We start from the raw sequence: 20,348 nt of genomic DNA on the forward strand, positions 1-20,348 counted from the left end.
GAGGATGTTGTGTGAACGACATCACAGTGGATGATCTTCTTGGTGTTGGCTTCTCCACTCAACACGATGCCCTTGAGGTCCAATCCAGCCACGCGTGGCTTCCTTTCCATCATGGGCGTTCCAGCAAGTAAAGGCGCTGTCTGCTTAACCACTTGAGGTGGAGGCCTTTGGGTTGGTTCTAGTTTTTGCTCTAATGGGATGAAGCTGGCAGACACATTCATGCGGGTGTTTTTGTGTGAACCTAAATTTCCGTTCCTCTGGGATCCATGCAGAGGCTGGCTCAGGTGCTAACTGCACACGCAGTTATGAAAACCTGCCAAGCTCTTTTCCAGAAGGGCTGCACCGCTTTAGGTTCCTTCCAGAGACACATGGGAGACCAAGGATTCCTGGCGTGTTTGCTTTGCATTTCCGGTCCCTCGATTCAGGGGAAACGAGGTCTTGGCCCCAGTCTCCCTGCTGGTTCTTCTGCCTGCCCCTGCCACCAGCCTGTCCCCTCCGGGTCCCCACAGCCCTGCGGAGCTGGGTCTGCCCTGCAGCTGTCGGAGCACAGACCAGGCCGCCTCTGCCACGGGGCCGGGACATCAGGGCTGCCGAGTCCCACGCCAGCCATGCCACCAAGGCATTTGCAGTGGACACCCCAGCCCTTCCCACCCCTTTGGCAAAGCCCCACGGGGCCAATGGGTGAGATCCCGGGCTGGGCCCCTGGGCGTCCTGAACACACGGTCACCTCTACCCGGAATGTGAGTCCCACTCCCAGGTGGAAAGCTGGGGCAGGGACGCCTGGGGGCTCAGGTCGTGGCCACACCCTCCCTGTGAGTTTGGATGTGCTGGCATCTGCGCCAGGCGGGGGGCAGAACCAAGACGGTCCCTACTTTGGGGGCACAGAAACACAGCTCGGAGGTGATGAAGCTGTTTATTGAAGCACTTGGACAGACCCGTGTCCTCATTAGGAGCAAAGGCATGGAGGCCTGGGGCCCCAGGGAGAGCCTGGAGAAGCAAGGGGCCCGGGGTCCAGGCAGCTGTGGGGTGGGCCCAGGTACCCCCACCCGCCCCCAGAGACTCTCCACCCCCCACCACGGGGCCCTGGCTTCACGGTGGAGACGGGCACGCGCTGCCCTGTGCAGAACGGGGTGGGGGCTTCGCTGCGCAGCCTGGCAGGGGTCTCAGGAGGAGGCTGAAGGCGCCTGGGAGTGGGCCGGGCGCCCCTCACACGATGGCCTGGTGCGGCAGCCCATACAGGACCGTGTTGAGGGTGATGGGGAGCCGCTCGGAGCCCTGCAGCTGCGGCCGGAGTGCCGCCGGCCGGTCCTTCCAGGCGTGCAGGGACTCGTCTAGGGAGAGCGGATGGGCGCGCGATGCAGGCTCATGGGGACATACACCTGGGGCCAGCCCGACGGAGGGGACGGTGCCAGGCCCTGCCTTCCAGCAGCCACGGGGCCACAGGCCACCCTCACCCGCTCGCCCGTGCGATTGCTCCCTCACTCACACACTCTCACACACTTGCTCCTACACGCTCACTCACACACCCACTCACACACTTGCTCATACACATACTCCCATACTTGCTCACTCACACACACATTCACTTATGCACACACACACTTGGCTCACTCATGCACTCACTCGCTCATTCAACAAGCATTTATTGTTTGGCCACGACCTCCCTGGCACTGTGGACCGTGGGATTTTAAACTTTAGGCTCTTCTGCACTCTGTATTTGAAGACCTCATGAGCTAGGCTAACTCTTTCTTAGTTACAGCAGACTCTCGCGTCAGCGTGCTGCACTCGGGTTTTTCACACCAGAATCCACGTGGGCGCTGTCGCTACATGTGGACATTAGGGTTTCATTTGCACTGGAGGAGTGGGTGGGCTTCCTCCCCAAGAGCGCCCCGGGGGGCTTTTCAGGGTGTGAGGACCTGAGCCTTTTGAAGATAAAGATGTTCTAGTCATTTGCGTGTTTCTCCCTAAACATACTGGATGCCAGATTTCGCACGGGCTATGGGCTGTCAGAGGCTGAGGGTCCCCAGAAACAGGAAGAGTGAGAGTCCCCCAACCCCAGACCCGAGGGGCTGGAGGAGGAGAGGCCATTGCTAGTTACCGTGGTGGGCAGCTTCACTGGCTCCCACCTCCTGAAGCAGGCGGGTTGTTCTCCCGATCGGCCTGCCAACCGCCAACAGATCTAGAGAAGAAATCAGCCCTGAGATGGGCCATCCACCCCCCGCAGGCCCCAGGAGGCCGCATGGCTGCAGGACTGCACAGCAGGGCCGGAACCACTCACTTTCCCACAGGACCCGGGCCCGCATCGCGTTGTCCTGCAGGACCGTAGGCCACTGGCTCGCCACGATGCTCCCGACCCCCACCAGGCTCAGGAGGATGGCGGTCTCGACTGGCTCCTCCAAGGACAGCTGGAGTTCACTGCAGGGGACCAAGATGGTGGGCCGGCACGAGGGGCCCGGCCAGAGCCTCCCCGTCCACAGCCCAAAGAGTACCAAGTGTGGGACCCAGTAGATGGACTCACCATCCTTAAGCTTCTTGAAAAGTCAAGATTCCACCCGCCCACCCACCGCCAGCCTCCCTACGCGAACAATTAAGTGCCATTTAGCAAGAAAAATCATTTCGGGGTACCGGCACACTCTGGATGGCTCCCTGCGTGGGGGGAGCCGCGAGGGGAAGCACCCCCCGCAGAGGTGGTCTGCAGCCCCGCTGCCCACAGCCCCTGAAACCCTGGGGGGGTGTGATGGGTGATGTGGGGTGCTGGAGCCAGGTGTCCTCCCCACTGCCCCCTGTCTCCCGTCCCAAGCCCAGCTGCCCGAGGCTCCGGCCAGGCCTGTGGTCTGGGGGCAGGTCACAGCGGCCCGGCTGCCGTGGGGGGCAGGGCCAGTGCCCCAGATGGACATCCACCGCTCACACGCCCCCTGGGTCTCCCATCAGCTTCCAGAGGGGACCCCTGGCACCTCCTGCTCTCCGAGGACTCTGCGTGGCGCCGCACACTCTCACAGGACTGGGCCAAGTCCAGCAGCACCATCATCTGGCACTCTGTGGTCACAGGTGGGACTCATCGGTGGGGTGCCCAGGGCGGGGGAGGGGGGGAACCCTGTGGGCAGGTGTCACCCAGGGCACAGGCAGCTGTGGAAACGCAGCCCCCTCTGCCCGAGGCTCGGACTTTGGTCCATTTTCTGGGCCACATGGGCAAGCTGGTCGTTTGCCCTAGGGGCTCCACACCTTCACAGTCTCCTTAGGCGGCCAGGCCAGGCAAGGAGTGAGGGGCAGGAAGTCCACCCGGGGGGCCTACTGCATCTCCCGACCTGCAGGAGGGGTCTCAGCTCCCAGCTGCCCCCACGAGGCAGTGGCCTCCTGTGCCCATTGAAACAGGGCCTGTGTTGGAGCACTTGAGTGTGGGTGTGAGAAAGCCCCATGGACGGAGGCCAACCCCCGCGCAACCTGACTGTGGGCCAGCCTCAGGGGCCATCCCCAGGGGAGCAGACAGCACAGGCTTGGCTGGGGGTGGGGGCGGAGTACCGGGGCACCTGGGTGGGGCAGGGTGATGAGGTGCCACTGGACAGCAAGGAGGAAATGGGAAAAGGGGCCAGAGCCTGCAGTTCAAGCAGAAGAGCTGGGAGCGGGGAGAGTCGTGACCAGAACCTTCCAGAAATGCCGGCCCAGCCCTCCTGGACTCTGCATGCTCAGTCCTAAAGGGTGAACTGCCCCAACTCCAGAGTCTGGGCTCTCAGAGAAATGGAGGAGGGGGACGGAGGGCAGGAGGGGCCTCAGCCCCACCCCCAGGCCCTGCTGTGCGGTCCTAAAGCCCCCAGCCCTTCGTCAGAGGACGGGAGACACCTGGTAAGACACAGGGGGCCTGCTCCGTCCTTGTGCGAATTCGACCTGTGGCCCGTGCCGGTGGGCTTAGCGGAGAGGCGGGCCTCGGAGGTCTCACCTTCCAAGTTCATGGCGGCCAGCCTTTCCACTAATATGTGCGATAGGAAGTTCTCCATCCCGTAGAAGAAGAAGCCTGTGCAGCTGCCCAGAAGCTGCTCCCACTCGGCCTGGCTGCCAAGACAAGAAGAGGGAGAGCGGGGTTGGGGAGGCGACGGGGCTCGGGCCGCCACCGTGAGCAGCCTGTGCCGCGGTCCGCTCCAGCCCTCCCCCGGGCGGTTACTCTGAGAAGCAGCAGAGGGACCTTCCTGCATCCCGGGAGCCCAGGTCCCTGAGGGCGTCGGCTGGGACGAGCCCGGCCCGCAGCTGGCCCAACTCTCGCAGGCCCCGCCCAGACCCCGCCACGGCCCCGCCCCGCTCAGGCCCCGCGCTCCACGGCCCCGCCCCAAGCCCCGCCCCGCCCAGGCCCCGCTCTCCACGGCCCCGCCCCAAGCCCCGCTCTCCACGGCCCCGCCCCAAGCCCCGCCCCGCCACAAGCCCCGCCCCTCCCAGGCCCCGCTCTCCAGGGCCCCGCCACAAGCCCCGCCCCGTCCCAGGCCCCGCCCTCCCAGGCTTCTCCCTCCAGGGCCCCGCCCCCGACACGCCCCTCGGCGAGGCGCTGCCTGGAGGCCCTTGAAGCCGAGCGGGTGGGCGCGCACCCGCCGGGCGCTGGGGCTCTAGGCGCCTCCGGGCAGTGAGGAAGGGACTGAGGAAACAAGGGGTCAGCGCGGGAGGGGAAGGGGTCTCCCGTGGGCGCAGCCCAGAGGCCAACCTGGGAAACTGCTTATTGCCCAGGTGCCCCGTCCATTTCGCAGTGAACGTGTCTCGGAATCTTTCCAAAATTTCCCGGGTCACGGAGACAGGAGTCAGCATTTCTGCAACCAGAATGGGATGGTGACAAAACGGGCGTCGAGGGTGCGGACACGGGGGGCCCTTGGTGTGGCGGGCGCCCGGGGCCTGGCTCCTCATGGGCAAGGGGGCCCGGGGAGTGGAGGGGTGGCGCTCCTTCCCTCCTCCGTGAAGATATGAAAACCAGCTCAGCCAAAGAGCCAAGGAATTGTCCCAGAGCCGCGGGCGCAGCCCTCTGCCACAGGCCCACACCCGGGGGCGGCACCTTCCCAATTCAGGGGTCCCTGCCAAATGCTGTTGACCTGCCCTGGCTGCAGACGAGAGTGAGGGCGGGTCCCGGAGCACACGGCCACCGCCCCCCTTCCCCGGGGCAGTGCAGCAAGAGCTGACCCAGGGCCACATGGAGGCAGGGCAGAGGCTGAGGCCAGCACCCAGGCCTGGCTGTTCCCAGTGCTGTGGGTGGTCCCTGGCAGGGAGCGCTCACCTGGGCCTTGGGCCTCCTCGTAGGGGTCCACGACAACTGGGCCTTGGTTAAGGAGAACTAGGCCGCAGGATCCGTGTCTGGGGCGGGCGGGTGAAGCATCAAAGGATACACTTGAAGCTGTCCGAGTCGACGAGGATGCAGTGGGAGGGGACGATCCGGGGTAAGCTGCCCTGTGAAGACAGGCAGGAGTCCCTGAGGGTGCAGCCTGCAGGCAGAGCTGACCCGCTCCATCCAGGGGCCGGGCCTTGGGCCCCCCAGGCCCGGGGCTCGGTGGGGCCTGGGCCACCTACCTTCCCAGCCTTCCGTGTTGTGCCTCTCTTCTTATGATCTTTGCCTCTGCTCTCCTTCTTCATGCTCCCCTCTGTTGAGACAGTAACGGGAAGTGGGGTCACGGAGCTGGACAGAGCCACAAGGACTGACTGCACCAGACGCCACTGCATTGTTCACTTGAAAGTGGTTAATTTTATATCACGTGACTCTCACCTCAGTGTAGAAACAAGTAGTGAGAAGAGCTGGTTTTAATTTTGGTAAATCCAAAATGGCAGTAATTTCTCCAGTGGAAAGGCTCCCAGGGCTGGGAAAGACCTGGGCCAGGGGGTCTCAAGAAGGAACAGTTGCCAGAGGCGCCAGGCCCGCACGCCTGACCATTCACACACCACGCTGGGCACCTGCCAGCGTGCCTGCCGCCTGGCGCACTCACCACGGGCAGGGCACTGCTTGCTGGCTGCTCTGCCTCCTGAGAATGCACACCGTCCGCTCCCTGCCCGTCCCTCTTCTGATGGAGGCCTCCAGCTGAGCACAGATGGAAGCGCTGACGTGGGGGCTGTCAGCCGAGCCCTGACTTTATGGGGCACACGGGAGGCAGCCTGCTCTAGATTCAGATCAATTCCTCCATCAAGATGAGGCGTTCACTCCGCTCCTGGCTTGCTAAGAATTTCTGTTGTGAATACCTGCATCATCTGAGATGTTTACAGGTTCATTTTCCCTTTACTCTCTTCACCTGTGACATCTGTAGGTTTTAAGGTCACATGGGGTGATGAAATGTTGTATTTTTCTTTCCTATTCCTGAGCAGCTCGGGTGTCAGGTTCGCCACTGACCAGCAGAAGATAGCCTTTTTCCTTCTACCTGGGAGATATGTACAGACTGACAAGAATGGTTTCTTGGAATTTTGGTAGAATTCAACAGAAAAAGATGGTAAAACTGGTATTTTTGTGGGGGAATATAAATCTGTTGATCGTTCTTTCTTGGCTATAAGGCTGTCGGGGTTTTCTTTCCTTCTTGAGTCTCGAGTTCTTTCTCCCTAGGATGTTGTCCAAAATTTGCATAAATTTTTGAATATATTGCACAAAGTTGTTCACAATATTCTATTATCTTCAATCTCTGATGCTCTTTAGAATTTGTGTCTCTTTTATTTCTAATATTGTATATTTGTGCCTTTATTTTTTCTGGGTCATTCTCACAAGAATGTGTCTATTTTATGAGGTTTTTTTGTTTTCTCAAACAACCATGTTTATCTTTGCTTCTAATTTTGTTGGTGTCTGTTCATGTATTTTTGGTAGGCTTCCCTTTGCTTTCTTCATTTTTTCTTTTGTTTTTTGTTTTTGCTGTTCTTCTCTAACTTCCCGAATTAGATGCTCAGCATAAAGCCTCCAGCCCTTTTCCTAACATAAAGGTAAAAGATCCTTCTCGATTCTGCTATAATCCAGTCTTTTTGACATTTCTATGGTCACTTCTTCTGAGTCCCATGAGCTATTTAGAAGTCACTGTTATAAAATTTCTAAAAGTATGGGGATTTAAAAAAATCCATCTTTTGGGAGTTGATATCTGACCCAGTCACACATGGCCTCAACCTGTTTCTCTAATTTCTAGACACAAGGTCCACGTGTCCGCGAAGCTGAGTTTAACTGTGTTGCTCAAAGCCTGTCTGTGCTCTTTCTGCTCATCCGACTTGCAGTGGTGGATGCGGGCTGGATTCTCCCATCTCGAGCGTGGGTCCCACAGTCTTGCCCCAGGTTCTTGCTACTTGTACTTCCCACGTGTGGGGCTCTTTGGTCACTGAGTGGTGGCCCTGCCCTGCGGGGGCCCGAGGCTACAAAGGCGGCTCCGCTGCACAGTGAGAAGGTGGCCCTTTCAGTGGCACCCGGCACTGCTCTTGTCTGTTGCTCTGCTTTCCTGCTGCCATGGCTCCTCTCTGGTCAGGAGTCTCTCGCTCAGACAGCACCTGACTGGCACGCTCTGGCTCACTCTGCCCTTAGTGGCAGGTGGGGCCCACTCACCTTTTTGGCTCACGATCAACGGACGAGTCCCGGCACCTCGGCCCGTGTTCCGTGTGTGGGTCTCCGTCACCCCCGTGTTCCGTGTGTGGGTCTCCGTCACTGGCCGCTCGTAACTTGACTGAGGTCTTGGGTCACCTGTTCTCTTACTCATTTCCCCTCTTTACTGGTTTGGAATTTATACACCAGTTGTCTTCTTTTCTGGTTAGCCTTAAAGGTTTGCCCTGAATAATTAACATTCAAAGAGCACTCCTGCAGCCTGAGGGCTCCAGGGTCTGAGGTTCCTCACTCTGGGGTGTGCAGAATCCTTCTTTCTATCCCCACTCAGCACTGCTTCGTAAGACAGCTCACACTCACGCGGTGTGCTCGCTACTTTACGGTGAGAGTTTGCACGAGTGTTGCCGCTGCTGCAACACAGGACCACAATGCAGGGGCTTCAACAACAGCTCCAGAGGCCAGAGCCCAAAAGGGGTCCCGCTGGTTAAAACCGAGGTGTGGGCAGGGCCGGGTCCTCCTCAAGGCTCCAGCACAGTCGGCGACCCTGCCTCTTCCAGTCCCTCCGTGCCCGCCCCCCGCCTGTTTTCAGGACCCTGGTGATGGCACGGGGCCACCCAGACAATCGGGACAATGTCCCCATCTCAGGGTCTGTCACTAATCACACCCCGAAGGCCCTTTTGTCTTGTCGGGCCGCGTCCTCTTGGGGCCTGGGGATCAGGAGAGGGACATCTCTGGGACGTTGTCCTGCGTCACCGCCGGATGCCCATAGGATGATCTGCTCTTCCAGACAACGCTGGCAATGCAGAGCAGAGCAGACAGGAAGGCCCTCCAATAATGGTGTGCAGACAGCTGGGGCCTCACGCAGAAAAAAGAAAACTAAACCTCACCTCACACTGTACACAAAAACCAGCGTCAGATGGAAGGTAGGCGAAAGCACGAAAGGTGAACGAAGGAGACAGAGGGCGTCACAGAGTATCTTCATGGTCTTCAGGTAAGAAAATAAATGTCTTATTTTAAGACCTCATAAGCATGAGGTGTTACGAGAAGATGGATACACTGGGCTATATTCAAATACTTTGTTCACAGAGAGGTACCAGGCACAGGAGTGAAGAGACCAGCTTGAGGGAGATCGGCAGTTTAGACAAGTGATCGGAAAATGTATGCAGACCTAACGAGCAAAACCTGGAAAACCCAAGGCAAACACTGGCGAAAAACTAGAACAGATTCTCACGAAGGCATCAAACAGCCCATAAAATGTGAAAGGGGCGGGACTCCCAGCAGCAGGGCGCAAATGGGCGGGGCTTGTTCCAGGCTCTGCCCGCCCACCCACTCCTGCTCTTGCTCCGAGTGGGCCAGGAACCCGCACTCTCTTCCGTCCTTAATTTCTGGCCCATTAGTGTCCTTTGATTTGAGCTGATTGCCTTAAAGAAGCACGTTTGGGGCCAGGCCCTGCATCTCCATTCAGGGAGGGGACCTTCTCCTTTTGATCTGGGTGTTTTGACCTTGCACGGAGACTGATTATTGGTGTGTTCGGGTGCAAACACACCATCTTGCTGTTTTGTTTCTCTTTGTCCTGTCTGCTTTGCTCCATGTCCCCTCTTCCTGGCCTCTTCTGACCAGTCCTGCTGCTTCATGAGTCTATTTCATCTTCTCCATCGTTTACTAGCTGTGCGTTTCTGCCTCTGTGTGCAGTTGCTGCGCTGGTCGCTGGTCACTGGTCGGTCAGCACACGACCCTCACCCCCAGCCTTTGCTGCCCCACACGTTCCATTTATATAATGCTGTAAACCCCATCACACATTGCTATTAATTTTTAATGTCAACATCTCTTAAAGAGATTTTAAATTAAGAAAAAGTTTTAACGCCCACCCACCCCTTTCCAGCTTCTGGTGTTTATTCCTTTGTGTAGATGTGGACTCCCACCCTTTTTTCCCTGCCTGGAGAACATGCTCAGCTTTTCTTGTGGGGTAAGCAGGCCTGGTGGGAATAATTCAGCTCATCTGTTTCTGAAAAAGAATTTTGCCACTGTTCTTGAGAGTTATTTTTGAAAATATCTACATTGATAGATATTTCTGTAATAATTTAGAGACGTTCTTCACTACTTGTGTCGTTTCAGTTGAGAAGCCTGCTGTGCCTCTTGTATTTGCTTCTTAATACACAAGGTATCTTTTCTCTTTCAGTTCAGTTCAGTCGCTTAGTCAGGTCTGACTCTTTGAGACCCCATGGACCGCAGCATGCCAGGCCTCCCTGTCCATCACCAGCTCCCAGAGTTTACTCAAACTCATGTCCATTGAGCTGGTGATGCCATCCAAACATCTCATCTTCTGTCATCCCCTTTTCCTCCCGCCTTCAATCTTTCCCAGCATCAGGGTCTTTTCCAATGAGTCAGCTCTTTGCATCAGGTGGCCAAAGTACTGAAGTTTCAGCTTCAGCATCAGTCCTTCCAATGAATATTCAGGACTGATTTCTTTTAGGATGGACTGGTTGGATCTCCTTGCAGTCCAAGGGATTCTCAAGAGTCTTCTCTAACACCACAGTTCAAAAGCATAAATTCTTCAGTGCTCAGCTTTCTTTATAATCCCAACTCTCACATCCATACATGACTACTGGAAAAACCATAGCCTTGACTAAACAGACCTTTGTTGGCAAAGTAATGTCTCTGCTTTTCAATATGCTATCTAAGTTGGTCATAACTTTTCTTCCAAGGAGTAAGCGTCTTTTAATTTCATGGCTGCAGTCACCATCTGCAGTGATTTTGGAACCCCAAAAAATAAAGTCTGTCACTGTTTCCCCATCTATTTGCCGTGAAGTGATGGGACCGGATGCCATGATCTTCGTTTTCTGAATGTTGAACTTTAAGCCAACTTTCTCACTCTCCTCTTTCACTCTCATCAAGAGGCTCTTTAGTTCTTTTTCACTTTCTGCCATAAGGGTGGTGTCATCTGCATATCTGAGGTTATTGATTTTCTCCTGGCAATCTTGATTCCAGCTTGTGCTTCATCCAGTCCAGCACTTCGCATGATGTACTCTACATATAAGTTAAATAAGCAGGGTGACAATACACAGCCTTAACGTACTCCTTTTCCTATTTGGAACCAGTCTGGTGTCCCATGTCCAGTTGCTTCCTAACCTGCATACAGATTTCTCAAGAGGCAGGTCAGGTGGTCTGGTATTTCCATCTCTTTAACAATTTTCCAGAGTTTGTTGTGATCCACACAGTCAAAGGCTTTAGCATAGTCAATAAAGGAACTCTCTTGGTTTTTCAATGATCCAACAGATGTTGGCAATTTAATCTCTGGTTCCTCTGCCTTTTCTAAATCCAGCTTGAACATCTGGAAGTTCACATACTGTTGAAGGCTGGCTTGGAGAATTTTGAGCATTACTTTGCTAACATGTGAGATGAGTGCAGTTGTGCGGTAGTTTGAGCATTCTTTGGCATTGCCTTTCTTAGGGACTGGAATGAAAACTGACCTCTTCTAGTCCTGGGGCCACTGCTGAGTTGTCCAAATTTGCTGGCATATTGAGTGCAGCCCTTTCACAGCCTCATCTTTTAGGATTTGAAAGAGCTCAACTGGAATTCCATCACCTCCACTAGCTTTGTTCGTAGTGATGCTTCCTAAGGCCCACTTGACTTCGCATTCCAGGATGTGAAGGTCTGCCTCTAGGTGAGTGATCACACCATCACGATTATCTGGGTCGTGAAGATCTTTTTTGTATAGTTCTTCTGTGTATTCTCGCCACCTCTTCTTGGCTCTTTTCCCCTTGGCTGCTTGCAAAATACTCCACCACTGGTTTTAATCACTCACTACAATGGCCCCTTTGTAGCGTTCTTTGTTTCTTGTGTTTGAGATTCTCTGAACTTGGGTCTGCAAGACTGCAGTTTTCATGAAATCTGGGGGGAAAGCTGGTGATTATGCACTCACATAATCCCCAGAGCAAGCTCCTCTGCAGGCACATCCAGTTGCTGGACCTTGCCCGGCAGCTCACTGCTGCTCTGTTCTCCACAGTGTTTTCATTGTGTTTTTTCCCCAGTTTGCTTTTTCAATCTCTTCAAGCTCACTAGGCTTCCCTCCTGCCATGCCAGGCTGCAGTAACGCTGCCCAGGGCATGTCTCTCCTCAGCAGAAGCTCAGTTCGGGTCCATTTCACGTCTTGCCCGTCTCTGCTCACCGCACTCCCCCTCCCACCACCTCCCGACACGCGGGCCGCAGGTCAGGGCCTGCCTAACGGTCTGCTGGCTGACTGCCACTTGTGTCATGTCTGCTTCTGCTTTTGACGGACTTTTCTTTAGGGGTCTTTGAAAGCAGGTACTTTTTGATTGGATGTCAGACATTTCAATTTTTACCTTGTTGGGTCCTGGATATTTTTTTAATTTTGAAATTAAATTTAATTTTTACTTTAAAAAAAAATTTTGAAACCTTATTTTGAGATGCAGTTAAGCTACCTGGAAACAGTTTGATGCCTTGAGGCATACTTCAGCTCTGGCGGCAGGACTGAAGCCGGTTCCCCTGGCAGAAGCTTGGCCCCTGTGCCTGATGCCGAGAGCCATGAGCTCTTGTGTTTCCACACACACCTGGCTAACTGGCTTGCATCTGGGGATGGAGGGGACCCTCTGCGTGTCTCTCCTCCCAGGATCGCATGTGTCCCCAGCCCCACTCTGCTCACCTTGGGGAGACCGCTGGGCTCTGCCTGAGCCCCCCTCACCTGTGCAGCCTGAGACTCTTTCCAGGCGGAAAGCTGGGGCTCACCTGCCTGGTTCCCCCCTTGGGGGTTGCTGGGCCCACTGCCTGGTTGCCAGTATCTGAAAACTGGTGCTTCATGTATTTTCCTCTGGGTGTTCGTTGTTTCAGCTGGAAGGGCATATCTGGTCTCTTTCACTTTATCTTGGGTGAAAATAAAAGTCCAGTCTCTTTGTTTTTAATGTTGTGTGACATTTATCGCAGTGAAACATACCTGGAAACCACAGGGCACGAATGGGCAGCCTGGAGAGTGTTCACACGCCCTGCACGCTCATGGAGCACAGTATGACCACACCCGGCTCCCCCTGCGCCCAGGCCAAGCCAGGCCTCCCGGTCGTCTCCCTTGCTGCCTCTCACCATCTAACCGATGACCAACTATATCGTTAGCTGGTGAACACCAGTCCCCTCCTTAGAGACAGAAGTTTGTGAGGCCAGGAGGGAAGTTAGGGTCCTGCCTGGGGTACACTGGCAGCTGTCAGAGCACTGGCTCATGGATGTGCTCCCTAAACACTTCCAAATGCGCCAGGGTCTCGAAAAGCATGGCAACTTAGATAACTGCCTTTTCACAAGAGTTACACTCTCTTATCGTGAAAAGCCGTCTACGCATTTCAGGTGTCCGCCGGGCTCTCACCTGGCTCCTCTCTGCGGAGGCGATTGCACAGCATCTGGAGAGAAAACTCCCGTGACAGCGAGGAGACCAGCCCGTCGTCGAACACGGAGAGCCCTTCCAGCGGCAGCTCCAGCAGATCCCTGTCTGCGATCAGGATGACGTCATCTGCGACCTCGGGTTGCACTGTGGCAGGGGGGACGCAGCTGCTACCGCCCACTGGAGGCACAGACCCCTGCCCCTCACACCCCCACCCCCACCCCCACCCCGCGAGGGACTTAGGGAGGAGGCTGAACTGGGCACAGTCAGGACCTGGACACAGCCCGGGAGGGGGGACAGCATGTCCTCTGTGGTGCCAAGGGCCGCCCACGCTCCGTGGGCACTCCTGAAGCAGGTGCTGGAGCCTCGGCTCCTCCCACCAGGGAGCCCCTTCAGGGACAGGCAGTTGCGCTAGCCCCCCTCCCCGAGGACTGTCCGGAGGGGCCCGTGGCCACTGGGGCAGCTCCGTTAGAGGAAGGGCAGTGCTGCTCCCGGGACCCCGCAGCCACCCCAGCCGTCGGCCCCCGAGGGTGACGGTGGCATCGCCATGGTCTCTGCCCCTCGGCCTGCCCAGGCGGGGCTCCTGAGGGCGGGGTGGGCAGCGGGGGGTTGCACGTGGCCCACCAGGGCACCGATCAGCGCCGTGCGGAGTGGTTTCTGCCGGCCCCCGTCCCACAGGCCGGGCCCCAGGCCCCGCTCACCCTGGGACAGGGACGCTTTCCTCGCCTTGTCTTCGCCCTTGGTTTTCCCAGAATCTGCCACGACCGTGGGGATCGGTGCTCTGAGAGCAAAGGCACAGGTTCAGGTTGAAAAAACCCATGAGCACCACTGAGAGGGGCACTGAGTCCTCGGGCGGCACGTCTCCAGGGCAGCATCAGGGCATGAGGCTCCCCAGGCTCCCTGCTGGGGGCCTGTCTCCTGAGACCAGGGCGTGGACATGAGCACATTGGAATCAGGACACTCTGACCTGCTGGCCAATCAGGGAGTCCATGCGCTGACCCCTCCAGCTTCCTTCCCCCCAAACCCAGATCCACGGGGCCGGGCCCTTTGCCAGGCTCTCCCCTCCCACCACACTCAGACTAGAAGACAGCGGGGCTCCGCGTGGCAGTGACATCCCCCAGAAAAGGTCTGGGGTGGGGCCAGACTTCCCCCCGACAGCAGGTGGGCAGAGCCCAGCTTCTGTCTCCGAGGGCCTGTGCTCTCTCCAGGTCAGTCCGCCGCCCAATTCCGCACAGAAAGAAGCCCGGGGCTGCGGCCTCAGAGTCCCCAAGAGGACACGGCTCTGCCTGCCCCCACGCCCACAGCCAGCCGCTCAGCTAGCCGCGGGGCTCAGGGGCGGAGGCTGAGCTGGCTTTCGCACGGAGCCCCCTGCCCGCCCACCCTCGCCCTGGGCGTCACACTGCTTGGGACCTGTGCACACCTGTGGGGACAGAGGGACGCCGTGCCCCTCCACCCCCAGGGTTCCAGCAGTCTGGCTGGAACTCGGTGCCTGAGCCCCTTGGGAGGCAGCCCTGGGCAGTACCTGGGCTCCGGGGGGCAGCTGAGCAGTGGGAACAACGGCTGCAGGTACTGCTCCATGGACTTCAAGACCGCCTCGAACCTCGGCAGCGCACGGTCCTCCCCCATCGGGTGCACGCCTTCCGACTCCTCCTCAACCCAAACAACCGCGGAGGTCAGAAGGTGTCAGAGAGGACCCCGCCCCAGGCGGCCAGAGGGAAGGGGCCAGACCCTGTAGGCGACCCCCAGGAAAGGCCCGCTCAGAGCCAGGGCACCCCAGCCCGCAGCACTGCTCTGGTCCCCGCCCTACCCATGGGCTCAGGTCTCACCAGGCCAGTGCTCAGGGCCATGTCCCCACTGTAGGCCTCGGCCTGGGCCTGCTCCCGGAACTGCTGGACCCTGGCCAGCAGGCGGGAGAAGTCGGCGGGGCTCACGGCCACCCGAGCCACCTTGCAGGAGCCTGCGGAGACAGAGGCACGTCCCCACACTGGGCCTCGCAGACTGCCCTTCAGGCCGAGAGCACTGCGGACGGAGCCCTGTGCACCACCAGACTTGATGGGGGGTGGCAAGCTAAAGGCAAAGCTTTGGGACCTTCCCCAGGAGTCAGCGCCAGAACCCCGCTGAAGGGGGGACGGCCAGAGAGGTTGGGAAGGAAGGTGGACAGAAACTTGGCCTCTGCAGTGTGCCAAGACTGCTCTGCAGACACAGTGAGGGGCCAGCAGGGAACGGGGGGTCGGTCCCCCGGCAGGGGACAGGTGGGTGGTATCACTCCTGTTGACGTTCAGGAGCGGGGACAGGCCCTCGGGGCACCAGGAAGTAGCCGGGGGTCCTGGGACAGAGCAAATGGCTCTCTATCTGTGCTTGTAAATGAATGGGCAGGTGGAATGAAGTGCTGAGGCTGAGGAAGGAGCTGGAGAGGGAATGTGGGGGGGGGTATCCCCAGTGGGAGGCACACGGGCCAGGCTCGGCTGCTTCCACCTGATGCCCCCTCCCTACCTGGGAAAGATGCCTGGATGGGGGCTGGCAACCCGGGGAGGGGGGCGGTGGAGAAGTCTCGGGTCTCTGTGTGTCCCGCCCTCCCAGGGACGCCCCACTCCACAGAGGACGGCGCTGTGGCACGACTCACGCCCTGTCTGCAGTGTTCTGCCCTTGGCGGCAGGGATGGAGTTGGGTTTGTCGTAGGAGGCGCCGTACAGATGGGTCCTGTTGGCGGGACGGGTGGGGTCCCAGAGGAGCCCAGAAGAGGCGGACTCTGTGCCACCCCCCGGACATGAGGCCCTTCCTTGAACCTCAGACAAGTCAGGACACGGGGTCACACAGCACCCCACCCCCCGCCCTGCTACCCAAGGCCGGCAGACCAGGGGTTCTGCTGCACTTCAACCGTGCCCTTTAGACCAGGGCTGTGTGCTGGCAGGACGCGGCACTGTGCCCGGCCCCCCGCCGTCATACCCGTCAGCCTGGGCACCCTGGCAGAGGGACGGTCCACCCACCCCATCCCAACGGGCGGCCCACCCTGGCCGGTGCCGTGTCCACAGCGACCGCCGGAGCAGGAGGCAGGGTCCTGGGGAGCAGCTGGGGGACAGGGGAGAAGGCCTCACCCGTCCCTGCTGTGGTGCAGAAAGACGATCCGCATCGTGGGGGGAATGTCATTCAAGAGGTTAAAGTGCTGTTCGGTGACCCAGAGGTTTTGCCAAGCCTGCGGGTGACACTCGGGGTCAGTCCGGGCCGGCGGCCGCCGCCAGGGGGCAGCAGAGGCACGCGGACCTCGCCGCGGGCACCGCCGGGAAGACACGGACCCAGCGCCGCGGAGGGCCCGGCGGCCCCGCCCCTCCGCTCCCCGCGGCGCCTCCCCCAACCCCAGCAGACACAGGCCCGGAGGCCCGCAGTCTCCCAGCCGGTAGGTGGTGCGGTTCAGCCCCTCTCCTGCGGGCCTGCAGCAGGAGCCACAGGCAGCCCGCAGACCACCCCCACAGAGGAGCCGCTCACACCCTCTCCCCACTTGCTGATGAAATGAGCTTCAGGTTTGCAGCGACTGACCAGTGTGCACACTCAGGTCCACGGCAGGGGGCGCGGGGAACGCCTGTTCCAGCAGAGCAGACGGATCGAAGCAGGGGGAGACCGTGCGCCCCAGTCTGGGGGATGGGTTACAGGGGCCAGACCGCCTCCGCTCCAGCGGCCACGCCCAGCGTCCGGGGCCCCTCCAGGCTGGCACCCGTGGCAGCTGACCCTGGTGCCCTTTTCGCCTGCAGTGTCCCACGGGGGAGCCACAGCCTCTCATCCGCCTGTGGCCAGTGGGCACTAATACTGCTGTGACGTCTGTCCTTGGGGACCACAGCCCGCAGGGAGACTTGCTGAGTTGAACTCACTTCCCAAGGGGCTACGTGCGGACGGACCCTACCCCCACCCCCACCGGGGCCCCTCCTCTTCAGCCCTGGGTGCTCTCCGCCCCTCTGGTGGACGTCCAGTAGCACTTGGGCAGGGTTTTAAGTTTTGCGTTTCTCTGATGACCAGTGAGACGTTTTAAAAGTTTACTGGGCATCGCTTTAAAAGTTTACTGGCCGTTTGGGTATCTTCTGTGACAGTCCAGCCTTGTGAAGTTCCTCTATTGGAAGCTCAGTCTTTCTCTTCCCGAGAGCGGGCCACGTCTTTTCTCCACACAGGATTCCAGCTCCCGGTCACTCCGGGAGCGTGCTGGACCTCTGAGCTCCGCCTTTGACTCCTGGGCTGTGGTTCTGATGAACAGAGGTTCTTCACGTCCGTGCAGTGCAGCGTGTAGTAAGTACCTCCTTCCTGGTGATGAGGAGGCTCGTCTCCGAAGGCGTCGTCCTCGAGCTCCGCTGTGTCACCTTCTCAGGGGGCTGCACCGTCCCCTCCCCGCCCAAGTGTCGCCCTCGACGTGCGTCAGGCGTGTGCAGCGGGCCTGTTCCTGGCCTTTCTCTGTGGTCTCTTCCGCCGCTTCAAGCAGGTCCTGCTATTTTGTTTCGGAAGCTGGCACTTCCTTACATCCCCCAGACGAGGCTGCCTCTCTGCTTAGTCAGTTCTTTTTGAATTTGCCTTAGAGACGTTTGTGGTTTTGGGGGTAGAGACCATATGTCTTTTATTAGATTTTCCTTAGGTGTTTGATTGGCTTTGATGTCACTGAAAACGGTTATTCAGACACTGTCGCTGCTTGTAACTGGCGTGCGGAGACGCAGTCACGGCACAGCCGTCAGTCGTGGCCTCCCGCCGTCTGCATGTTGCGTCTCAGAGATGCTGACTTTCGAGGCCCACGATCACGCTGACTGTGAGTACAGTTTTACTTCTCCCTTTTCAATGCTTCTGCCCTTTATTCCTTTTTCTAGTCTAACTGTTCCATTGAATAGAAGTGTGATAGCTTTCTTGTGTCATTTCAACTCTAGGAGAAAAGTTTTCAGAATTTTTCTGAAAATTAATGTATAGTATGATCTTTGCTGTAGAGTTTTAAAGGTATTCTTTATCAAGTTAAGGAAATTATCTTCTCAGTAACATGGAAACATACATTACCATATGTAAGCCAGAGAGCCAGTGGGAACTGCTGCGTGACTCAGCCAACTCACACCCGGCTGGGTCACCACCCAGAGGGGTGGGTGGGGAGGGAGGGGGCGGGGCAGGGGTAAACCCCTGGCCGATTCATGTTGGTGTTTGGTAGAAACCAGCACAACGCCGTAAGGCAACCACCCTTCAATTAAAAATAAATAAAATGATCTCCTATCTTGATTTTTTGAAATCACGGGCTGGTGTTGAATTTTGACAGTTTTTCTGCATCTATCATCTTGATAGATTTTATGGGCCTTATGATTGTCTCCTTTTCCTCCTGTTAATACGGTGGACTATACTGAACGAGTTAAAATACTGGACTGCATGGTGCACAGCATCTGATCCTCCTGCGTTATCCCTTCACAGTCGCTGGGCCTTCGGGCTGATGCTTTGTGTCCACCGCGGTAAGAGATTTTCCCCGCATGTGAGGTCCTCGCTGGGCCTTCAGTACGGAGGCTCGTGGGGCCTGATGCTTTGTGTCCACGGCGGTAAGAGATTTTCCCCGCATGTGAGGTCCTCGCTGGGCCTTCAGTACGGAGGCTCGTGGGGCCTGATGCTTTGTGTCCACGGCGGTAGGAGATTTTCCCCGCATGTGAGGGCCTCGCTGGGCCTTCAGTATGGAGGCTCGTGGGGCCTCTCAAGAGTCAGGGGGTGTTCCTCTTGCTCCTGATCCCTGAAGGATCATTTCTTCCTTCAGTGTTTGGGGGAATTTGTTGGTGAAGCCAACTGGGTCTGGGACTGTCTTTGTGATGGTGTTAAGGCTTCACTTCTTGAAGAGAGATTAAGTTATTCAGATTTTCTATTGTCAGCTTTGGTAGGTTATGTTTTTTGAGGAATTTGTCCATTTCATTCAAATTGTCAAATTTACTAGAGTAAGGTTATAAAAACAGTCTTACTAGTTTTTCGATGTCTGAAAGATCTCATGATGTCATATCACCTATCCTGAAATTTCTGTCTTTTCTTCGTCAGGTCCTCCTAAGTGTCTATCAGTTTTACTATTGGCAGTCTGCCCCAGGAACCCATTCTTGCTGTTATTGATCTCCTCTGCCGGAGGCGTGATTTAATTTCATGGTTTCTGTTGTTCTGTCTCTCAGTTGTTTTCCTTTTTTCTTAAATGTCTTTATTCTAGCTTCTTGAAATCAAAGTTTAAATCAGTTTTTTAAGGCTTTCTTTTTGTACTCGAGGGTGTATTTTTCCCTAAACCCTGTTTTAGACAAGGCTCCTAGGTTTTCATATATAGTATTTTCATTCTTTAAGTCAATTTAAAGTATTTTGTAAATTCCATTGTCATTTCTTCTCTGACCAATTGATGATGATAGACATACTGTTTAATTTCAAGGAAATTGCGTTTATTTTTACGTGTATCTTTTAGTTATTGATTTATGTTTTAATTTCCTTGTGGTTAGAAAACAAACTCTGAGTGATTTCAGCACTTGGCGTCTGCTGAGGCATCCAGCGGCCAGGGACGGTCCGCTTGGTAGAGGTTCCGCACACACCTGGGGGGGCAGGTGCGCCTGCTCCTTCCTGGCTCCTCGTTCCATGAACGTCGGGCCACGTCTGTGCAGGCCTCCTGCACTCGGGGACGTTCTCGCACACTTCTGCAGGTTGCTGCCGATTCATCTTCTCTTTCTACCAGCAACTGCCAGGATGGGTCCAGCTCCCCACGGAGCCGAGGATCTGTCTGCGGCTCCGTCTGAGTCGGTTCTGTTCACACATTTGAAGCTGTGCCACCGGTGCTCACGGGCTGGGGACGTGGATCCCCGCTGACTGGCCGCTGGGGCGTCCTCTCCAGTACCGTGTCTCAGCAGAAGACTGCCGGGCTTTCAACTGATGAGTTTTCCCAGGGTTTACAGACTGCCTCTCACCTCCTCCAGGCTGGCCCTGCCCTGCAGGAGCGGGGGTTCCTGTCCCTGGGTCACGGCAGGGCTCTTGGCCTGGAGACATTTCTGGGGTGTCACGCGGGAAGGCACTGGAGGCCAGGGCTGCCGTAACACCCCCGGCACACACAGGACGGCCGTGCGCAGAGAGCCATCCCATCCCTGCTGGTCAGAAGGAGAAAGGCAGCCTGGATCGAGGGGTGCGAGGTCTGCCCACACCAGCGGCCATGGAAGCCCCACAGAGGAGGAGGGTGGGCTTGACCAGAGTGTTCTGGCCTGTTCTCTGTATTCAATTTCATCAAGTTTAATTTCTTTAAGTCTCCAATTCATACTTGCTAGTCCAAATAAAAAGGAGGTTCTATTAGCTACCATGCTCTGCAAATTTCTTCCAGAATTAAATTCTAAGACTTAGCGGAATATAAAACATTTCCTCAAACACAGCATGAACTGAAATGGACCCCCCTAGAGCCCCATCCTCCCGATGGTCCTTCACGACCATCGCAAGCCTGGGTGTCTGTAC

At 57.0% G+C, this 20,348-nt stretch overlaps 1 protein-coding gene and 1 long non-coding RNA gene across 2 annotated transcripts in view; one reads left to right on the top strand and one right to left on the bottom strand.

The window, feature by feature from the left end:
• Positions 1–897: 897 nt before the first annotated feature.
• CFAP46 (cilia and flagella associated protein 46) overlaps positions 898–20,348 on the bottom strand; it is a 94,520-nt gene continuing 75,069 nt past the window's right edge. Inside the window, exons 45-59 of the mRNA XM_061403917.1 lie at positions 15,995–16,092; positions 15,523–15,599; positions 14,726–14,856; positions 14,422–14,546; positions 13,615–13,680; positions 12,885–13,069; positions 5,536–5,606; positions 5,355–5,415; positions 5,246–5,281; positions 4,685–4,787; positions 3,935–4,047; positions 2,955–3,036; positions 2,279–2,415; positions 2,099–2,197; positions 898–1,331 (exon numbers count right to left, since the gene is read on the bottom strand). Of these exons, the coding sequence (XP_061259901.1) occupies positions 1,207–1,331; positions 2,099–2,197; positions 2,279–2,415; positions 2,955–3,036; positions 3,935–4,047; positions 4,685–4,787; positions 5,246–5,281; positions 5,355–5,415; positions 5,536–5,606; positions 12,885–13,069; positions 13,615–13,680; positions 14,422–14,546; positions 14,726–14,856; positions 15,523–15,599; positions 15,995–16,092 (1,509 nt within the window). The 3' untranslated portion in view covers positions 898–1,206. The remainder of the gene's footprint in view (positions 1,332–2,098; positions 2,198–2,278; positions 2,416–2,954; positions 3,037–3,934; positions 4,048–4,684; positions 4,788–5,245; positions 5,282–5,354; positions 5,416–5,535; positions 5,607–12,884; positions 13,070–13,614; positions 13,681–14,421; positions 14,547–14,725; positions 14,857–15,522; positions 15,600–15,994; positions 16,093–20,348) is intronic.
• Positions 16,942–20,192, top strand: LOC133239584 (uncharacterized). The gene is made up of 2 exons (XR_009733901.1): positions 16,942–17,679; positions 18,318–20,192. It is a non-coding gene; the product is annotated as an uncharacterized LOC133239584 (long non-coding RNA).

Source organism: Bos javanicus, chromosome 26 (genome assembly GCF_032452875.1).
Source record: "Bos javanicus breed banteng chromosome 26, ARS-OSU_banteng_1.0, whole genome shotgun sequence".
NCBI lineage: Eukaryota > Metazoa > Chordata > Mammalia > Artiodactyla > Bovidae > Bos > Bos javanicus.